The following is a 15,811-nucleotide window of genomic DNA, read 5'->3' on the forward strand; positions in this document are numbered from 1 at the left end:
CTCTGCTGCCCTAACATACTTGAATGATTGAATAGTAAGTAAATTAAAACTTAGAATTGTGTGTGAAACTTTAAGTTTCATTGAATCTCTATTCGTCGATCATTTTGAATTGTTAAAACATATGAGCTCTGTGCTCCTTTTCAATTACTAGATGATGTTGCTGAAGTGTCGTACATTCATTCAAACCAAAATGTGGTTGGTTCAAGCAAGGCTGAAAATCAGATGAGTCGGTGGGCAGTGCGAGACGTGTTTGAACTGCAGCAGTTTTCCCAACTCCCTGCAAATATAACAGTATGCCGAGCCAAGGTAAAGAGAAGGATTTGAGAAATGTTTTCTATTACTATTGTTATTTTTTAACCTCAGTATTTTCCTTGTTTTTAAATGTGGCTTTCCATTATTGGCCACCATGAGTGATCAAAGGCCTAGTTTCGTGAAGGAGGTGCTTCCAACAGTCCTAATAAAGCAAGTGTTGCTATTTCTGTTCCAAGGAAGCTAGGGGGTTGGCAGATTATGTTTTGAAAGACAGATATTTTCACTTGAAAATGCTTATCTCAGACATGCCAAGGATGTGTATGTACACAAATGTATTGTATGCCTTTGCTTGCTGTACTGAGAAAAAGAAGGAATATGGAAGAGAAACGTATAATATGCATACATTTATGACCATTTTGATATGATAATTCATAGAAAATGAGAAGCTTGCATCTTACACTTGGATTGATTTTAGTTTAAATCAATATGTGTATTTCAGCACTCGCCTCCTCTCTTGGCCTCACTACCACTTTAGTATTTACAGGTCACAATTGTGTAGCTCTTAAAGGTACTTCTCAGTGTGCTATCTTGCTTCCCAACCTACAACCTTCAATCCTTTCCCTTAAGTCCCTTTTTCTTCTAGATCCTCCTCCCATTTGGTTCATTTTCTCCTCCTCCAGGTTAACTAGCCTGGCTCACTCCTTCAATAGAGCCTGTAGGGTTAGAAGAAGGATATGGCAGCATCATGGTTTGTACAGGAAGCATGCCTTGTCAAAGGGTAGGGCTGCCCATCTAAATAGTATGGGGGGGAGGAGAGAGAGAGAGAGAGAGAGAGAGAGAGAGAGAGATGTCTGATGCTTTGTGAACCTTAGATACTTACTTAGAGTGAGATCTGAACTGGAAATGAAATCTCAGGTTTGGTTGGGAAAATATTCCTGGTGATTTCATTTACTGCCTTTAGCACTGCCTTTTGAAAAGCCATTAATCTTTCTGCAAAAATTAATTGCTGTATCTTCAGTGTATCATTAATTTTGATGTGATGATTCATAGAACTTTAAAAAGAGGGCTACACTTTCTCTCTGCTTTCATGGTCTTTCTTCTACTTCAGCATTTGCGATGCTTTTCACATAGGGCTAAATCCAATGTTATGTTACCAGACGTCTGGTTGTGCAACAGGGTTTTCCTTGCTCTCCGCCTCCCCGCAGTCCCCCACATGCAACCCAAATCTTCTCTAAACCCCAGGAACAGATTTGGAGCACAAGTTTGAGGGTGCTGGAGGGAGAGAGATAATTCGATCTACCAGCGATGTCCATTCTGCAATGGATGCAACCCATTATTCTGAATAATCACAATATAGAGACACCACCAGTTTCAGTATATAAATGTTGTAAATAAATACTAAAATAAAGTGTGTAATGTTTTATTTGTTTATTTTATTCATTGCATCACTAAACCACCCAATAATCCAGGTGCTCTGGGTAATGCACAATACATTAAAATTTAAAATGCAGGCAATGAATAAAAGCAGCACATAATAGTCATAGAACAACATTTAGCTAAATATTAGACCACAGGTATCCCATTATTAACTTGTCTCAACCTGTTTACGTACAACTGAGGATCGTTTCTTACCCAGAGGAAGCTCAGCCACTGTTCCTTTTGTATATGCTATTTTTAAAAAAATTATGTACATTTAAAATGGTCATTGCTTCAACACAGAGCTATATCTAAATTTTAAAAAGTATTGTAGGGGCAAAAAATTAAAATGAACATACAGGTGGTCTGTGTCAAAACTGAATAGGGGTGACCAAAATGGACTGCCCTGAGGGGGAAAGTTAAATAAGACTGATTATTTTCTAGCTGAAGTGTGACAACTAAAATGTCCACTAAAGATTTGCTAAGCATGTACTACTACTTTGCTTACATTTCAGCTGTGTTGACTAAAGCCATCAAATCCTGACTGATCTTAATATTGGGTGTTTGAGATTTATTTTCTTTAATGTCCTTTTGCTTTAAGAGTAGCCTGCATCCTTTAAATAAAACCATAAAAGTAATTTGAGCTTTCTGGAGCCAGGGGAAACATCCTCCTCTACTGTTTCCAATCTGTTTTGAATTGGATGTCTGGATTCCTTAATTAATTCCCTAATTAATTTCTGTGTTAATTGGCAAAAACAGCTTCTGTGGAACAGCCTAAATGAGATCTCAAAATTACAGTGGTATGGGATGGCCTTGTTTGGCTCCTTTTTTTGGAGCTGATGTTACTAAATGCTGTGTGTAAAGAGATCCCCTTTAAACACAAACACACACATACACAACAGAGAAACCATGGTAGTAAAAAGGAAAAATTACTTCACCCAATAATTATTATGAACAGGGACAGGATATATTTAAGGGCTTCAAAGAAGTTGCATTATGCATTAGAGTTAATTTGCTGTTTTAATACGTTTAAATATATTGGTCACAAAATTTATACTGTACCTCTCGGTTATGTGGAGCCTCTTTTTTCAGTCAACTGCTTGTTTTCAACTTAAGTTTACTTAAAGTTTTACTGAAAAGAAATATACAAAGACAGCCATTGAATTGAGGATTAATCACTATGGCAACCGAAATGTGGTGACTGAAAAGGGGGAGGATGTATTCTCCCCTCAGCTTCCTGCCAGCTGTCATATTCAACCTTTGCGGCATGAATCCAGTCCAAAATATAGACTGTGACCAGCTCTGAGAAATTATATCTGTATTTTTATAAATTGGTACAAGTATCACACTATAAAAGAAGACTTAATCCCCTGAATTGGATGACAGACACTTGGCACTCTTGACAGTGTTTGACAGAGAAATAACAGGATGCTTTGTAGTAAAACCTGGATTAATGGTAAACCCTTCTTTATGTTATTGCAGTGTGGTGTAAATGAGAGAAACTAAGCATTCTGTCAGCCTGGGGGGGGACGACGACGACGTGCCCTTTCTATGCCCAGTGCAGGTTTAAGTGCTGTGTGGAATACTGTAAATACAAAAGTAGCGTTATTAAAAACTTTTCTTTGTGGCATTTGTATTTTGTATTACATAGGTATTTTTCATAGGTCATGTCAACAAAAGGATTTGTCAGCTGCAGTAGATTTGAGTGCAGAGCATTTGTTATCTATCGTGAATTCAGCAAGAAAGCTGAAAGGGGAGGAGGAGGCCATAGGTTCCCAATTGTCTTTTTGGTTCATGGCTGTGAAATTAAATACACTAAAAGAAGAAGCCAAACCCCGCCAGTTTCAGTGGATTTTCTGTTTCAGCATAATAAAGAATTAACCTGTGTGCTTTAAAATTCCTGTCAATTATACTGTTTTTATGCTTGCTATGGTGTAGTCAATCCGAACGGGTTACAGGTGCTGCTCTGAAGTTGTTGTTTTTATTTGGGGATATGTGCTTTGCTTTTAAATGTTAAACTGTTTTAAGGGATTTTTATTTGGAGAGGAAGGTTTTCCTGACCGTTAGTGATTATTATCGTGGTGATGCAAACAAGTGTGACATAAATAGGTACAACAGTATTCATGGATCTGAGAAGAGAAAGAAACCAGTTCACTTCTAGATTTGCGTTTGTGATCATCTGGCTCATTGCAAGGGGATTTCTGGAAAGCAGAAGATGAAAAATAATAGAGAAACATTTGCCCTTAACTGACCTGTTGACTTATTTTTTAGTACTCTCCTACTGTACCGTGCAAAAGACCACAGACTCATTTTTGTAATTGAAACAAATTCATCTGTTTATTGATACAAAGTGTTTCATACAGACAATAATAACTTCGTACAGAAAATAATATTATGAACTTGAAGATAGACACAGCAATGCAAATATCTAGCAAATAATATGAGAGAGCAGTCCTTTGGTCTTTGGGAGACTGTACTAGGGACCAAAGGATATTTTGCAATCACCCTCCCAAGGCCATAGATACTCTGACAACCTCAGATGGGTGACTCTGAGGTCTGGTCCCTCCGCTTGTAATTGTCACAGAAAGAACCATGGAGGCTGCTTTTCGAGGTCACAAAAAAGTGACCTTTGACAGCTTTGGGGAGAGCAAAAAGGGTACGGGATGGTGGGCAGGGGGAGAAGAGGCCAGGAACCAAAGTATCCTGTGGCCTTTCTGTTATGCGTCCCTACCCACTACAGATAAATAAGTTAGATGGGTTCAGGGCCTGTGCAGCTGAATTTTTTAAAATTTGTGGATGAACAGGAGACAAAATCACCTCCGTCCTCCCACCAGCTGGCAACAACCCAACAGGGCTTGGGTTTTTCAGAAGCCTACAGTCTCAGAGGATTCCATCTAAGAGGCTGCAATCCAATAGGATTGCATCATTATTGGTTTAAGAATAGTGTTGGCAATCAATCAGAGCAAGAATCCTATTCTAGCGTTCCCCAACCTGGTGCCCTCCAGATGTGTTGGATCTCAACTCCCAGAATCCCAACAGCCAGATTTGCATTGTCTTTCATCATGTATGTCAATTTGAAAATGGAGCACATACACAAAGATGTAGATTATTTCACCTTACATTGCCCCAAATCTGTCTCAAGGGGGAAGTGCAATGGGAGTCCTGCTTTGGGGCAGGTCTTTACTGAGGTCACTTTAACAAATTCCAGCATTTTTTTCAAAACAATCCAGTAATGTTATGATTCAGCATCTGGTGTGATGCCAGTTCCTTTTAGCATCTTATTAGGTATGATGTTTTCTTTATCCTTATCAACATCAACTAAGTTGCCAAAGGATTGTCTGTCCAAGCAGCTTGCACAGAGTTGGATTTTTTCATAGTTGTCATCCATTTTGGTCCATCATTACTGCTCTGATGTTTGCTAACTTTGGTGGTTCGTTTGGCTTAGCAGGGCCCAGATTAACAACATCAACAAAAAGTTAACTAATCAGAGTGAAAAAATTTCTCTTCCATATGATACTGTTTGAAAGGCAATGCTGTGCTGGTCTTCAATATTTGATTGTCAGTTGTAAAAACTTGAGGATGTTAATTTAGATGGATGTGTTGCTTTGAATGTTCAACAAATTCAAACAAATCCAGTGCTCCTGCATCAACAGACATTGTTGGTGGGTCTGTTTAGCCCATTGGCTTTCATCCACAAGGTTGAGCTGAGATACTTCAAGGATACTTCATGATTGCTTGAAGCTTGATTTGCCATTAGCTTGCAGGATGGTGTGTTTACAGCAATATTATTTTTTATCCCCCAGGCAGAAATTTTTAATCAGTTAATTTTGAGAAGTGTTTCTTAAGGGGGGGAAAAAGACATTTTAGCAAGCATATCTAGAAGTGCTTTTGTCTTTTTCAAATTGCAGATGCCATCTGTGATAATTTATTTACAGTGAAGTGAATAGTATTAGTTTTAACAGCAATTCTGTTCCTTTACAAAGACAAGAAATCTTGTGGCCTTCAGTCTGTTTACAAAACTTGGCTATTTTCCAAACAGATTTTTTTTTAAAAAAAACTTTGGTGTTTAACAGATGTGCAGGTCAAAACATTTGGTATTGTTTAATGAGTAAGGTAAATAAATGAACTTTCGGAGCTCTTTGGTTTTTTGTGGGTTTTTTTTTGTTTTGAAACCCTCAGTTTTATTAACGGACAGAAAAGCAAAGAGACAGGTTATGACCAAAACTGAAGTACAACATTATACTGTCTCAATGTGACAACAACACTTATACACACACACACACACAAATTCCCCATAAAATATCTTGTCTAAAATACTGAATGAATCTAATCCCCTGAACTGAAGATACAAATACAATCTTTCAGCTTCCTTTATCTAACTGTCTTATAGAACCCCTCCATAGGGAAACATGGGTGATTGGAGGAGTGGGTTTCTTGCAAATACACCAGGTCTGGGTGATCTCTCTTTAATGCTGTGGCCACTCTAGCTCTTTTAACTACAGAGCCAAGCCCTCTAACTTTTGAGGAAATGACTGTCAGCTTGTCTCCCATCTTTGGCCCTGTATTAGGGCCAGGTAGGTGGTCAGGTTCTATTGGATTCTGAGGGGGGAAATCTGGTTTGTGAAGGAGATATTATCAAATAAGCAGCCTAGTCAAAAGAACTGAGTTCGTATGGTTCAATATATTTCATGGCTGTCCAATTGCTGGAAGTTGGTGAATTCAAAGGTTTCCTAGTCCAGTTACATCCTCATGGATATTGGTCCGGAGGAAAGTTGACTATGGAAGATACCTGGTCTGTTCTATTTTTGGCAGAGCATTCAATAATCCCTCAGCCATAGTTTCAGATTCTAGTTTCCTATCTGAGGTTTTAAAAATCTTCTAAGAAAGATGTTAATATGATGATTAAGTCTACCTGATTTTCAGGAATATAGTTAGAAAATGCTGATACTTTTTTGAATTCTCTAATGTCAGATCTAATATTATCAGGAACTGGAACCTCAGTTCGCCCTAGAGAAAAGAGAGGTGTGTGAGACAGTGGTAACTGTGGCAATGGGACTTGAGTCCGGCTTAGGGGGCTAGATGGGACCCTGGCCCAGTTTCCTCTATCCCCTCCCATAAAATGAGTTGCTGACCAAGGTAATACTGCTTTGGTTCTAAAAATCTATAGTAAACAGGTCCCTAAACAAGGAAAATGTACGAAGTCCTAAACTATATTACATATATCTTCTAGATCGGTCTAACTTGCTGCTCCCATCATACCCCAAAGAGTTACATTGGTGAGCCAGATATTGCCATGCCTCTCACTTCTCCAGCTTCCCAAACAGTTGCAGGAACATGATAAACACTCAGCTCACTATGTGACCGGAGGCTATAGACAACAGGCTGTCTGTGTGGTTACAGCTGCCGCACCATCCTTTGCTAAATGTCTGAATCCATTCTGAGTTGGCACTATAAGTGCAGCTGCACCCTTCTGTGAGTTAACTGGGGCACAGCAAAAATGTTGGGCATGTGGCTGTGCCAAAATAGAGCCAGGGATCAGGGAGTGGCATTTCTATCAAAAGACAGACAGACAAGCCACCTGTGGTTGAGGCTGCAATGCAGCTGAGAGACATTTGTGGAAGGATCAGATTGTTGACTAGGTAGAGAGCCAGAGAGGATCAGCAACATATATCTTGGAGTGGGTGGGTAGCTTGCATATTGTTTGTGTAAAGAAAAAATACTGGGTTGGACTCAGAGGAGGAAATTAGTCATGCTTTGATCCCACTGAAATCAGTGAGGCAAGTTAGTCATGATCAACCTGAGAGCCATTGAAGTGAGATGTAACAGCACAGTCCTGTGTATGCCTACTCAGAAGGATGTGCAATTGTGTTAAGTGTAGTTTGCACTCAGGTAAATTCATATAGGTTTACAGCCTAAGATTATGCCCTAAAGTGTGAATAATTTCTTCTGGATCTAGTGCATTGGCATTAAGAAAGTCAAGCTATTGTTGGTGCACAGAATGCGGCATCTCACTTAGATTCCTACATAAATTTAAAAAATACTGTAATGTATGTGGGGCTGCCTATGAAGCCTGCTCAGAAATGTCAGTTGCTGTCAGATATAGCAGGTACATTATAGACTAGGAATCTATTTTGCCTGTTCTGAATCAATTGGTGAAGAGCACAGGCTTTGCATTCAGATGGTTCCAGATTCACTCTCTAGGTAGGACTGGGAAAGACCCCTGGCTGATACCCTGGGGAGTAGCTGCTAGTCAGTGCAGCTAGATGGACCAGTGGTCTGATTTTATATAGGGCAGTTTCATATGAATTATTTTATTATTATTATTATTATTATTATTATTATTATTATTATTATTATTTATATAGCACCATCAATGTACATGGTGCTGTACAGAGTAAAACAGTAAATAGCAAGACTCTGCCGCATAGGCTTACAATCTAATAAAATCATAGTAAAACAATAAGGAGGGGAAGAGAATGCAAACAGGCACAGGGTAGGGTAAGGTTAATTATGTAACCATTTTGAAAGTCTTATAGATTATAACATGGGGCATGAAATAAAAAGTTAGTAATCATATAGTATAAAGTAATCCATTCCACCCCAGCTTCTGGCCTGGTTTGAGAACTTAAAGTGCCTTTGGCTGTACTAGGGGAAAGACTAGGAGGTGGAATTCTGTTAATTCACCTGCACTTTTCAGGGCGTTTCAATACCATTGCCCATATGATCTTTCAGTGTCATCTCACCAAGAGAGGAGTGTAGCAAGATACTGTTGGGAGTTGCAGACTGAAACATCTGGAGAGCCACAAGTTGCCCACCTCTGATCTACATGAAGCTGTTTGATGAGATCATCTGGATGTTTGGGGTGAAATATCAAGTGTGTACTGGAGGCACACAGCTTTACCTCTTCTTTCCACCTGATCCCAGGGATGCAGTAGAGGTCTAAATTAATGTTTAATGCCAGTTCAGGAGTGGTTGGGGGCTGAAAAAACTGAAACTTATCTATATAAGACAGCTGTATTGTTCACTGGATTCTTTTCATCTGGAGTAGCTATATAACCTTTCCAGATGGGGTTGCATTCACCCTGCAGGATCAGGTACTATAGACAGCCTAAAGGAGTATTTCTGAATCTGATGCTTTCTCTGGGTATTTGGGTAGTGGCAGAAGCCAGGCATGATTTTTTAAAAACCACACCCCGGCTTCAAGTAGTTTTCCAGCTGTGGCCTCCCAAACCTGGCATTGAGAATTCGTGCCCTAGTTAGGTCCAGATTGGATTACTGCAACGTTCTTTATATGGGGCTGCCTTTAAAGATAGTCTGAAAACTGCATTTGGTTTAAGATGCAGGGGTCAGAATGTTTGTTTGAGCCTGTAACATTGATATTGTATCAACTATATTGGTTAGCTGTTTGTTTCTGGGCTCAGTTTAAAGTGCTGGTTTTAATCTTTAAAGCGTAATGGCCTAGGACCAGATTACCTTGAGAACCATCTTCTGCTATATGAATCTGCTCAAATCCTAGGACTGGCTTTAGAGGCTATGCTCTCCATGCCATCACCATTGAAAATGCATTGTGTGGGCAAAAGTGACATGGTGTATTCAGTGGAGATGTCAAAACTGTGCCTTCCGTGGGAAGTTCCATTGAGTTCCCTCTCTTCCTGGTTTTAGCTGGGTTTTGAAGACCTGTTTTTTCAGACTGGTTTTAAACACTCTTCTGCTGTTTATAAATTGATTTAGTTTTATGCTGCTGCTTAATTTTTAACGTCAGGGCTGCCCTTGTGTTTTAATGCTATGGCCCTGTTCAGACAACACGCTAAACCATAATGTTTAAGCATTTGCGCTAAACATTATGGCTTAGCGTGTCATGAGAACCATTTCTAACAAGAACCATGGTTTAAACATGCTCATTAACCACTTGCTGCAAAAGGGTTAGAAGCCTAACCATGGCTTAGCATGTTGTCTGAACAGGCCCTTCATCTGATTGGTGTTCACTTGCTTTTTATTTGCTGTTTCAGCTTGTTGTAGAAAAGTGGGATATAAGTTTATTAAATAAAAATAATAACGTGAACATAATCAGGTCCTCAACAGCTAGTTCACACACTGCTCCTCTCCTCTGGGAAATAACCCCATTCAGCATGATCAACTTAACTGTAGAATAAGTACAGAGATGTCATAGTTGAAAGTGATAGCTGTTCATGGAACAATTAAGGTTCCTGATATGCTGCCCCTGATTAAAAATCAGCAGGCGAGTTTCCTAATGGAAACATAAAAAAGATGATGGGGTATCTTGTTATAATCAATTAAAAAATGGTGAAAACTGTACCATGAACCAGAACCTCAACTAAGGATGAAATCAAACGTAGTACCAAAACACAGGGCAAAAGTAAGCTGAAAGAAACTGCTAAAGTGTTTTATTTCCGATTTGGTTTAGAAAGACAGAAAGAATCGAGAAGAAACTTCATCAAGGAGGAAGAGTACCAATAAGGATAATTCAGGAAGTGTAAGCAGCAAGCCCTCAGTTCTTTATATTACGCATCCTGTATGCCAGAAGCAGAAGAGGATCCACCGAATTGGCTCATTTACCTTCCTCCTTGGAAAGACACCCCAAAGAATCCGCAGGTAAGAATACAATGTTGGATTACAAAAATGGCTTCAAAGGACCTCAGTTTCTCTGGCTCTCACTTAACTTGTGTCATATATGGTTTGGTTTTCAGTAGGAATTATCAATACTTCTATGTTGCAAGAGCAATATTATTTTGAAACATTATAATGGTAGCTTTTTGCAGAAAAAAACAGCATAAAATATTGTGCAAGAATGGTGAGATATGCACTTCCAATAGCTCATGGTAGCTACTCTACTGTTATAGCGATCATGTTTAAAATGCATTTTAGATGCATTTTAGATAATTCCATAATAGTTTAGTGTCACTGTAATTTTGTCATTATTCAACATAATGGTTGGAATTGTAATATTCAGAAGTTAACTTATGGCTTGGCAAACAGTTGATATTAATGGTTGTGGCTTTGTTGTTTATTGTACTATCTACAGTGGTAACAGCTGCAGAAATTAAAATTGTGGTGTGAATAGGAACCTTCTTAAAGATACCATCTTTCTCTGTGCAAAATGTTAATGACCATAATTGTTACTGCTATTCAATGAACTCAATGCCAGTGAACAAAGAAATACACAAATTGCAAATTTGGTGATTGAAATAGCTACCAGCATTACTAAAGCAAAGATTGGGGTTACCATGCTGTGCAATATTTTTGAATTTATTTTGTTTATATTATTATCTGTTGCCTGCACAGTTACTCTTCAGAAGAGATTATTTTTTAAATTTGTGATATTTTAAATTTGTGATAATTTGTGATTAGGTCTTGACAACCCTATTTTAATCAGTAAGCTGAGCAAGACCGCTGGTCCATCTAGCTCAATATTGTCTACATTGAATGGCATTGGCTTTCCAGCATTTCAGCCAGGACTCTTAGCTAGCCCTACCTAGAGATGCCAGGGACTGAACCTGGGCCATTCTGCATGTGTTCTGCCTCTGAGCTATGGCTCCTTAGAGCTGGTCCACCTATTGGATATTGGATGTTGAAATGAAACAAGGAAATGGAACGCTTTCTTTTTTATTTTTTGTTGACCTCCTGTGGATCAGATAGAGTTCCTTTGTGAAGTATACAGTTTCTGAAAACGTCAGCTTTCATTTGAGGGCTGCTTCATCATATGTTTATGACTGAAGTGGAAACGTCTGAACTTTACCATCTTCTTTTCATGTGGGAGGCTGCCCATGTGAAAATATCCAAAATTTACCAGGTCAGGAAAAACTAAAAGATTAGTTTAGAAAGGTTTTCTCTGATGTAGTAATTTTAGAGATTTTCATATGAGGCAGTTTCAGGTAGATCCCCTACCCATGTGAAAATCAGGTATAAAAGAGAAGGCTCTGTATGTGGCCTTTACTGCTTCAGAAATAAATGTAAGAAGTTTAGAGTCTCTAATATCTGGCTTTGTACTTTCTAGTTTTACATCTCCAGAAATTCACTTTCTAGCTAAGCTCCATATTGGTAGCAAATGCTGTTAGTATTCAGCTCCGTCAGTAACCTACTTAAAGCAAAGTACTAGCATTTCAGATCATTAGGTTTCATTGACACTCTTAGTATGGAATAAATTGCATCTTTGTACTTTAGGCTAACAGCTGTAGGCTTTGCTGATTGTATCTTGATTAGCAATTTCATGCTGTTGATGATTCTGTCATTTTGTACAAATGCACCTCAAGACAGCTTACAATAAACTTATTAATAAAACCTATAATAAATAAAAAGCAACAATGAGATAAATCAGGGGTCTCCAACCTTTTGGGGCTAGTGGGCACATTTGGATTTTTGAGTGATTATCATGGGTGCTCCCACAAAATGGCTGCCATGGGAGGTTTGCTCATTCATAAAATAGCTGCCATGATGAACATTACGAGTCGCCAAACAAAACATCCATTTCACATTAGGCAAGCTGAAGAGACTAAAAGAAAAGCAACTTGCCCAAGAAACTAAGTACAAGGCAGAAGTGGGGTCTGAGCTCCAAGACAAAACCCCCCACTCTTTTGGACTCACAGTTTTTGGCTCCAACACCCATTTTGTTAAAAGAAAACTGATGGGGCTGTGAGACAAGTAACTTGGAGAACTGAGTACATGTCAGAGGTGTGGCCTGAGCCTCAAACACCAAATCACATATTTGCCCTCACAAAGCGCAACAAAATACTCATTGAAGGCAAAGTAGTGACAAAGTAGTGGTGTTTAGAGAAACACACACACACACACACACACACAACCTACAAAAACAATCCGAAACACCAGGCAAAACAACTAGAGACACACACAAAACCCAAGCAAGTGAGGCAGTGTGGTGTAGTGGTTAATGTATTGGACTGAGACTCAGGATATTGGGGTTCTAGACCCCACTTAGCAATGGAAACCCACTGGGTGACTTTGGGGTAGTCACAGACTCAGCCTAACCTGCCTCCCAGGGTTCTTGTGAGAATAAAACAGAGGAGGAGGACCCTGTAAACTACCTTGGGTTCCTTGCAAGAGGAAAAAAGGCAGGATATAAAAATAAATAAAGCACACAGACATCATCTGGCCCACAGGGGGTGGTGATGGTCTGGATGGCAATCCAGCCCCTACACCCAAAAGGGTTCCCTATCCTGTGGTAATGCAATACATATATAGTGCTTAAAGCTGTACATAAAACTGTGCACAAAGATAGGCTGTTTGCTGTTCCATTCACTCAATGTTGGCTTGAGGATGGGTGCAAATGCGCTCTTGTTGCAGTACTAATTTTCATGTGATGATTCCTTCTTTTAGGTATTCAGGGTTTGGGTTTTAATTTTGTATATAGTATATTGTATATAGTAACACTGAATTTGCACAGCTACATCTGCACTCATTAAAAAAAAAAGATGCTGTGACACAGAACCCAACCACAAGAAAAGGATTTCCCCACAGCACTCATGCTATCCTAATAATGTATGAATCTGCCCCAGTGTGCCAGGAAAGTGTGTACACAGAATTGGATATGGGAAAAATTGCTAAGACTAGCATCCTGGGCATCTATGGTACAAGTGAAAATTCTCATTGGAAAAATTAAAGGGGTAGAACAACAATTGGGGAGAGGAACACTGGAGGTTGTTTGAGATGTCATACCGAACCATTTGCACTAACAGTAGCTTAGACTCCAAGCCATGATTTGTGTCCTAGGACAAGCCCTGGTTTGTGCAGTTGCCACCAGAATTCCTGAGAATCCCCAATGTTATCCCAAAAGGCAACCCCTGAGGAAGGAGCGGTGTCCTAAACCATGTTTTAACACAAAGCTACAACTTATCCAGCCTGTGGTTTTCAAACCATGATTTTACAAACCCTGGTTTGTAAATCATGGTTTGACGTTACATTTGAATTCAATGTGGTTGTTCCCCCCCCCCCAACAGAACCAGTCAAGGGGAGGTTTGTTTCTGTATAATAAATGACAAGCTTTAACTTGAGAAATCCCAGGACTGAAGTGATAAAAAGAAAAAATGGGTAATAGATCAGAGGATGCAGAATGTGCTATTAGAAGTAGCCCCGGCCCTCCCTTCCCTGAAAGAACCCAATGACCTTGATGCGCTCATAGTATCAGCTTTTCTTTTACAGTTTACAACAGTTTTTGGCTACTAAATCTTAACCCAATCTGGAAATGTCATTGATTGATCTTGTAAGACATCTAGTTTCTTAGTTGTTATTCTTTTTTATATGATTGGGACAAGTAACTATGTTTTGTTTTCACTGATTGCCACAGGGAACAATTTGAAGAAATGGCATCTCATTTTCGTAAGAATCCAGTAGAAGAACTTGCAACATATATTGCCAAGGCTACATCAGAAGAGAGACAGAAAATGTTGCAAGACTTTTATGGTGCAAAATATCCACAGTTAAAGGACGTATTGAAATGTGATGTTCCAGAAAGGAGTGGGGAAGGAGTTGTGCATAGAACCCAGTCCAGAAGAAGAAAGCCCATTTCTAAACATAGAAAATCAAAATCGGAGCCTTCAACAGATCTCTGTGGCCAAAAAAGACAAGATGCAGAAGCAAAGCAATTTCAGTTCGATCCTTGCATACAGGCTGCTGCGTGTCATAACGTGGAAGATAAACAATTGCCCACTGTCATTACCCAAGATAGCATTAGAGGGAGAAACAGTCAGGCATTCAAAGACTTTATGGCATCTGACTCATTAAGCAGTAAATCAGGACTAATTGAGGGGCTGTCTGCAAATACTACTAAAGGACAGCCAAACTTGAAGGGGACAGAGTCGCCAAGAAAACCTTTTCTGTCTCAGTCGGAAAGCAGACAGGCTCAAATATGCAACAAAAACTCTTTTGCAGACTTACTAGGAGACACCTCCATTTTAAATGACCTCTTCAAAAGTAATGGGAATAGACCGACAGAGCTGCCCAGGAGGTCTCTTTCTGGGCCTGTGGAAAAAGCAAAAACTCGACCAAAAGACTTCTGGGACATGCTGAATGAACAAAATGAGGAGAGTTTCCAAAAACTCACAGACACGGCAATCATAGAGAAGCTGTGTGAAAAAGCTCCTCTTACCACTTTGTCCAAGAAGAAAGAAGAGGACGAGAAGTCACTTTGGATGAAAAATGACAATTTTTTATGGAAAAGATATAATACAACTAACTCAGATGATGAATCATCATCTGGCACAAGATGTGATGTCTAAGTATTGAGAAAGCAAGAAGAGAATATCCACAGGTGCTACAAAATATTACTCTTCATTTTCAGAACTGGCATAATACATTTCAAGCTTCTTTAATGCTTCCTTTTTTTTACAGATATCCTCCTTTTACAGCTCCTTCAAAAGAAAGTGTGTTTTCTTCTTGTTGAACATATTCACTCTCCTGTTTTGAAGGAGTTATAAAAGGAAAATACATTTTGGAAAAACACTGAAGAAATTCAAAACACATTGGAACAGTGTAGAGAATACAAAGGAAATTTTCTTCTTGTTTTTATTGTTGACTTGTTCTCTTGCTTTTGGCCTAAATATGGAAGTTTAAATTTCTATCAATTTGAATTAGATAAAGAAAATATTTTCGGTGTTATCCTTCCTCATGTGAGAGTGTAGCACCCATTAACAGAGTGATCCCCATAAGACTCAATAGAACCCATTTCTCCACTCATTGGCATGCATGCAAGTTTTGCATCTCTTCTATGCTCCCACCTAGCACTCCTCTTCTGTTAGATCTAGTTATTTCTATCCCTGTACACATACTGATTTAGTGGGGTGGTTGGGTGGGTAGAGAAAATATGAGGATCTTGCATTGCAGCCTTATATGGTGAATAATTTTATATTTTATTGTGGTCTGTTCGTCTCTGGACCCCACAATTTTTTTCTATCTTATTTTCTTAAGTCACTGAAGTATAAATTATGGTGAAAATGCAGAGTTCTAATATAACTGAAAACCAGGTTGGAACTGCCTTGAACAGGAGTCTTTCAAGAATCACAAAATCAAAGCAAAGTTAACTACGAACACATTGAAATCAAAGGGTTCTATCCAGAATAAAGTCATGCTTACGTGTAGTCCCATTGAAAACAATGCCATTTAGTAACGACTA

General features: G+C 39.0%; 1 protein-coding gene across 1 annotated transcript in view; it reads left to right on the forward strand.

Moving 5' to 3' along the window:
- ERCC6L2 (ERCC excision repair 6 like 2) overlaps positions 1-15,014 on the forward strand; it is a 57,069-nt gene extending 42,055 nt beyond the window's left edge. The window contains exons 17-19 of the mRNA XM_063129423.1: positions 152-306; positions 10,094-10,281; positions 13,988-15,014. Coding sequence (XP_062985493.1) covers positions 152-306; positions 10,094-10,281; positions 13,988-14,918 — 1,274 coding nt within the window. The 3' untranslated portion in view covers positions 14,919-15,014. The remainder of the gene's footprint in view (positions 1-151; positions 307-10,093; positions 10,282-13,987) is intronic.
- Positions 15,015-15,811: the final 797 nt, after the last annotated feature.

This window comes from Elgaria multicarinata, chromosome 6 (assembly GCF_023053635.1).
Source record: "Elgaria multicarinata webbii isolate HBS135686 ecotype San Diego chromosome 6, rElgMul1.1.pri, whole genome shotgun sequence".
Taxonomy (NCBI): Eukaryota; Metazoa; Chordata; class Lepidosauria; order Squamata; family Anguidae; genus Elgaria; species Elgaria multicarinata.